This window comes from Herpailurus yagouaroundi, unplaced genomic scaffold (assembly GCF_014898765.1).
Source record: "Herpailurus yagouaroundi ecotype Mexico unplaced genomic scaffold, PumYag 163, whole genome shotgun sequence".
NCBI classification, from domain to species: Eukaryota; Metazoa; Chordata; class Mammalia; order Carnivora; family Felidae; genus Herpailurus; species Herpailurus yagouaroundi.
In genome coordinates, this window is record NW_024412404.1 from 25,811,038 (window position 1) to 25,817,307 (window position 6,270).

Below are 6,270 nucleotides of genomic sequence, written 5' to 3' on the forward strand. Positions count from 1 at the left end.
TTTTCTTTTCTTTTCTTTTTTTTCTTTTTTCTTTTCTGTTGCTTTTTTTTTTTTTGTTTTCTTTTCTTTTCTTTTCTTTTCTTTCTTTTCATTTCATTTCATTTTTTAAAATTTTATTTTTGAGTAGACTTCATACCCAACATGGGGTTTGAACTCACGACCTTGAGGTTTAGAGTTGAATGTTCTACTGACTGAGTCAGCCAGGTGCCCTGAATTATACACTTTAAAAGGTGAATTTTATGCACGTGAATTATATCTCAACAAGGCTGTTATAAAAATACTATTCTGATAAAGATAATTTTATGCATGTGAGTTATATCTCAATAAGGCTATTATAAAAATATTATTCTGATAATTGATTTATACTTCATCAGACTGCCAGAGGCATCTATAATACATAAAGGAATACAGACCCCTTTCTCTTTACCTGGAGATATACCCCCTTCTCCAATTATTACCTAGAAAACTCCAGGACATTTTTCCAAAACCCAGCTCAAATATTTCTTCAATAAAGCCTCTTTCCACTTGCCTGGGCAGTTGATTTTGTGTGTTGTTAGAATGCTTCCATGTATCTCTTATACTCTAAGCCCTGTGTTTGTTATTGACTGTCTCTAGGTTGATAATTCTTCTGTGCAGGTATAATGGCAGGTATACAGACAAGGTATATCTTTGTATCCCTAGAACCTGGCATGATGCCTGGCACACAGTGGATGGTCTTCTGATGAGTGAATGAATAATGAGGCTTTCGTGTGGCATAAGAAATACATTAGGAGGAGGGTGTTAAAGGGAGAAGGAAAGAAGAATTACTTGTTTTTTTTTTTTTCTACTGAAATCGGCAAATAGACCCAACCTTCTAAAAAAGTACGTAAGTGCCTTTTGCTAAGATTGTATTTTGATCAACAATCCACCATATATTCAAATACACCTCCCTTTCCTTCAAGGAAATTAAATTTTAATCAGCAAACTTATCAATGTGTGCATTTTATTATATGTAAATGTATCTCAAAAAATGAGAAACATTGAGACAAATAATTTAAACATAGGAGAAAAACATGTAAATGGCATAATGACCAAAGAACTAAATAACTGTTCTAATAATCAAGGGAATATGCCAGTGTAGCACATGCTCACATGCCACACGGGAGCTGGAGATAAAAACCCTCTAAGTTCAGGGGAAGAAGTCACTGAGAGCCTCTCCATAGTGTATTCTGTGTAGTATTTGGATAGGTTGAGAGGATGGCAGCATTGTAGCCAGGGACAATCGTAAGGACAGAGGCATAGAAGTGGGGAAAAGGAAGACATGTTCAGGGAGGGTCAGGTAGGTGACCCTTAAGAGCATTTCACGTGAGAAATGTAAGAGCCTTGAGGAAGAATAGCAGTGGTTGGGATGGTCGTGGAAGGTGTGAGCCAATCAGACTGCAGGGATTAGGGGACCGATTGGGTATAAGAGGGTAATGGAGGAGTAAAAAAAAAAAAGAAAAAGAAATACTGGTCTTAGTTAATTGGTAGAAAAATGGAACCGAGAAGGGAACAGGGCAAGTTATTTCTGGAGATAGTAAATAATTCTAATTCTGTTGGTTAAAAATAATCAGGCTTATGTTTTGCATCTAAACATTTAAGAATAAGTTACATATTTGTAGAAATGAAAGTGTGGTTTTTACACTTAATCACACTTTACAAGATAAAATGCATTTCTAAGAAAATACTGTGTTTTCAAGAAAATATAATTTTGCCATCTTTTCTGCATGTGTGTGTTTTTCTTTCTTAGATTCCAAGATAGTCAGTGATGCTGTACTTCAAGACTTACTGGCATACGTGTCTTCAAAACATTCCTATCTCCGAGATCTTCCTCAGAGGCAGCCTCAGAGAGTGAGCAGTATAGAATTTGTAGAATTGGAGGAGCTGCAGCCGGACATGTTAGTCCATGCGGTGCTGAGGGTTGTTGATATCACTATACTGACAGGTAAACACTGGGGGCTCCTTCTCAATTTTAGGTTATAAAATAATTAAGATACAAGACTTTCTTAGGATATCATTTGGGTATCACGGTTGTATTTATCACGAGACATTAGAGTATGGTGTCACCTGTGAGAGAATAATGCCAATTAAAATATTTCTTTTCCAGAGGCATTATACAGTTATAGAGGAAAGAAGCAAAGGAAAGTTATGTTAACAGTGGAACAGGTCCAAGGTCAACATTATGTGCTTGTATTATGGGGTCCTGGAGCAGCCTGGTACCCTCAACTTCAAAGGAAAAAAGGTAAATACACCAAAAAACATTTAATTTATTTATAGTTAGGTAAATGATTAATGCTTATGAGCTTCAGATGAGGAACTTCTTAAGAGATTAAGAAGGTCTGTGTTTGAAATAGTAGGTGGTCATAATTGACTGTTCTTCTTGAGATTTCTTCTGTTATAATTTTATACCTCCTGTAAGCAGTTTAGTGATCTGAAAAGTCCTCTATAATTAATGGTGGTAGAATAAAAGCTTCTACTTATTCCCAGGTATACTACTTTACCTTTTTAGCGAAGGTCTTATCTCCTTCAGGAAATGTTCTTTAAAATTGAATTCTGGAGAAGCTTCTGCAGTTTTTATTCAGCCAATGTACCCTGATAAATAAACTTCTCCCTGGTTATAAGGCAGATGTTAGGGGAGCTGCATTAACCCTTTCAAGTCTCAATGTTACTGTTTAATAAATGAGTGCATTCCAGGCTTTTATACCAGTTGTTCTAAAAGCGCGGACTATTAGCCATCCACAGAATGTTTGTGTTTAAAATATGACCCACGATTCCATTTTCTTTAAAGCAGGACTTAATAATAATTTATGATGTATTTAATTAAAGGGAATTGATGTTTCAAGAAAATTATGTATCTTCATTTTGATATTGTGAGATTCTTTAGTTGTAACAGTCAGAGATAGTGTAATTAGTGGCTTACCAGTCATTTTATCCTGCTAAATTAATCTACAGATTGATTAGGTGTGTGACTTTTTTTTTTTTTTTTACCCCAAAGAGTTAATGCCTTTTCCCAAACTTCTACCTACAAAATAATTATCTAAGGATACGATCTGTCACATTCTCTCTTTTAATCATTAATAGCCCATAACCAAGATTTGAGATAAGTCTGACTTTTGACTTTCATGTTAGGATCAAACAGCAACAAATATTTGTTCAGTTGAGAAATCCGACAAACACGTGTCAGTGGTAGACCAGCCATCATTATTGACCATTATGTCAGAGCTGGGAACATGAGTCTAGTGCATGTGGGACAAAATGTAGGTCAAAGGTGTTATTCCATTGATAATGGAGCTGTAGCCAAGCACACTGCTCTGTGCTTAATGTGGATATTCTTTGAAAAGTAGTAGTTCTTTGGTTAATAGAAGAGACATTCCAGTTGTCTCTAGATAATTCTATGGTATTTAGGTTAATATTGAAAATTTGCGAGTCCAGGAATTAAGATACAGTTGTTCTTTGTTCATTCATTAATTTAGCATACTTTATTCATTACCATCACTTTTAAGTTATGATATCCACCTCAATACCTCAAGATTATTCTTTTTAAACTAGGATAATACCAATTTTGAAGGATCATCTAAGTAAGTGATTCTCCCTTCAGAAATTGTTAGCATTTTATGTATTCATTTAGGATTTCTTGAGGCATTCTCTATATTAACCTCCACACTGGGCACTGGTTTTACTTGTTCCTGAGGATAACAAACTCACTTGTAGGTGATATAATTAGAAATGACCGTCAGGTAGTTGTTACTGAATACTGGAGATCACAGAGGTGATGTTTTGGGGGAAGAATAATAAGAAATCCCAAATTCACATTCTTTTGAAATATGCATGGGAATTTGGGATGCCTCATATGTAGCAAGTGTTGATCACAGTCTAGGTCCTAATGAGTGTGGACTTCTTAGGGATAAGTGGGTACATAAAATAAGCTATTCAGAAGTGAATGCCATTCTAATGCAATATTCACCTGAAAGTATTTAATAGAAATCTAATACTTTAAAAATGTAACAAATTATAGTAAATCACTCTTGTGATATTACTAAATAGGCAGAGTAATGCAAATGATCCCAACATTTGTGATTATACTTCATGCAAAATCATAGGTCTGCATGGAAGTTTGAAATCTATTCACATCCTTAATTCATGATTCAATATAAAAATGTATTACAAATTGTCTCAATACCAGTCTCCCTCAGACTAACTAGTCCAACCTGCACAGGACTCCTCTCTGTTACTTGAACTTGCTGATCTTTTTCCTGGCTTGGATCCTGAATTTACATGTTTCCTTTGTCCAGAGTGCTTTCCCCTGAAGCTCCCTGCGTGGATGGCTCCTTCATTTCTCAGCCCCAATTTCATATTCTCAGAGGGGCCTCACACACATATGCATAACCACTCTCTATCAGATCAACTCTTTGAAGGCCATTTGTGCCACTGAACACAATCAGGATTATCCAGCTTATTTGCTTGCTTGAAAACTGATTTTCTCCATAGATTAAAATTTCTATGAATACAAGCTTCCTGCCATGTTTGTTCACCACTGTATGCTCATTACACAGCACTGTGCCTGCCCTCATAGATGTTTTCTTCTTTTTTAAACGTTTATTTATTTTTGAGAGAGAGAGAGAGAGAGAGACAAAGTGTGAGCGGGGAGGGGCAGAGAGAGAGGGAGACACAGAATCCGAAGCAGGCTCCAGGCTCTGAGCTGTCAGCACAGAGCCCAGACGTGGGGCCGAACCTACAAACCGCCAGATCATGACCTGAGCTGAAGTCAGACGTTTAACCGACTGAGCCACCCTCGTGCCCCTGTTTTCTTTATGAATAAATGAATTAAGAATAAAATACAGATTAAGCAACCAGTCAAAATTCCCAGTCTTTAAGAAGTAAGAGACTCAAGTTTGAGGAGGAAGTAACTTCATTTCAAATGATAAGAAAAAAAACCCCACACATTTGAAAATGTCTGTGCACAGAGGTTTTGCCATCCATGGAATGTATTAAGAAATTACATTTAAACTTTGGGCACAGAGGGCTTGTAGTTAGAACTGGACCTCTTCTCTGGGTAATTTCAACAATTCAGGGGGATGTATCTGAAGTATACAGGAATGAATGTCTCAGGGTGCAGAGAGCAAGAGCGCTGATGGGTTCAGGGGTTCTTGGGACTGGGAGCTGAAAAGCTTTGTGGGTACCAGGCAGCTTCTCTGTCTGCTTTATTCACTCCTTGCAGACTTCCTCTGCTTTTCAACCATAGGGAAGGCAGCAGAAGATGGTTACTCTGTAGCTCCTGCTCTTACTTTTCCTTTTAACCTAGACCAGTGCCATTTCCAAATTCCTAGCACGGAGAATCTGATTGCCCGGATTGAATTCTATTCAATCAACTGTGGCCTCAGGGACAGGGTGGGAAAGTACAATAGGAATGCCTGAGCTTATTTCAGAGGGTGAAGGAGCAGTTGAGAAGGTCATTTGTGGTCTGGGTGGACACAGAAAAGTATTCACTACCAAAGATATGTATGTTCATTAGCCTGGAGAGATGGAAATGATGTTAATATTTACTTTAAACAGTACATGATAAAATTGAAAATGAAATATATATGTGTATAAAGCATATGCCGTATTGGTGCAATAATGGCAATTAAAAACATGGAAAAAGGAAAAAAATAAGTACATTATATAGTTTCATGTACAGTAGGATCCCATTTTAATAAAGCGGGTATGTAAGTATGTGTATACATTAAAAGAATTGGAAATACTAAATACTAAAGAATTGGAGATACTAAAATCCTATGTGTGTTTTTTTTCTTTATGCCTCTAGTTTGAAATATATGGATGTGTGAATCCACATTTATTTTTTAAACCTTTAGTAAAAACTTCAAACTTAATATATACAAAATAATATAATGAGCTACAGTACCCATGATCTACTATATTAAAACATTAGCCAATCTTATCTATTACTGCTCTTTTCTTTTATTGTATAAATATTTTATAGTAAATATATTTTATTTATAATTAAGAAATAAAGGAAACTTTTTCCTTTTGGAAAAAGAGCAGGTAATGTTTGAAATATTGAGCTAACAATTTGAGAAAAAGGAGAATTAAGTTTATACTTCATATTTGTGCCAAAATAAATTCCAGATGCATTAAAGTTTCAAATATCTTTTAAAAAAAGAAACCGTGAGTAGTAGAAGAAAATATAAGCAAACTTATTTGGTATCTAAAGATTAGAAGGTTAGGGGCACCTGGGTGGCTCAGTCGGTTAAG

The 6,270-nt window shown here is 35.8% G+C and overlaps 1 protein-coding gene and 1 long non-coding RNA gene across 7 annotated transcripts in view; one reads left to right on the forward strand and one right to left on the reverse strand.

Moving 5' to 3' along the window:
- The window catches only part of LOC121036901 (uncharacterized), a 13,642-nt gene extending 11,041 nt beyond the window's left edge, over positions 1-2,601 (reverse strand). Inside the window, exon 1 of the long non-coding RNA XR_005793525.1 lies at positions 2,520-2,601. This is a non-coding gene — a long non-coding RNA (uncharacterized LOC121036901). The remainder of the gene's footprint in view (positions 1-2,519) is intronic.
- Positions 1-6,270, forward strand: part of SHLD2 (shieldin complex subunit 2) — an 85,537-nt gene that overhangs the window by 60,229 nt on the left and 19,038 nt on the right. For all 6 annotated transcript variants that reach the window (XM_040485644.1, XM_040485642.1, XM_040485647.1 and 3 more), the window contains 2 exons: positions 1,769-1,963; positions 2,126-2,260. In XM_040485644.1, the coding sequence (XP_040341578.1) occupies positions 1,769-1,963; positions 2,126-2,260 (330 nt within the window). The remainder of the gene's footprint in view (positions 1-1,768; positions 1,964-2,125; positions 2,261-6,270) is intronic.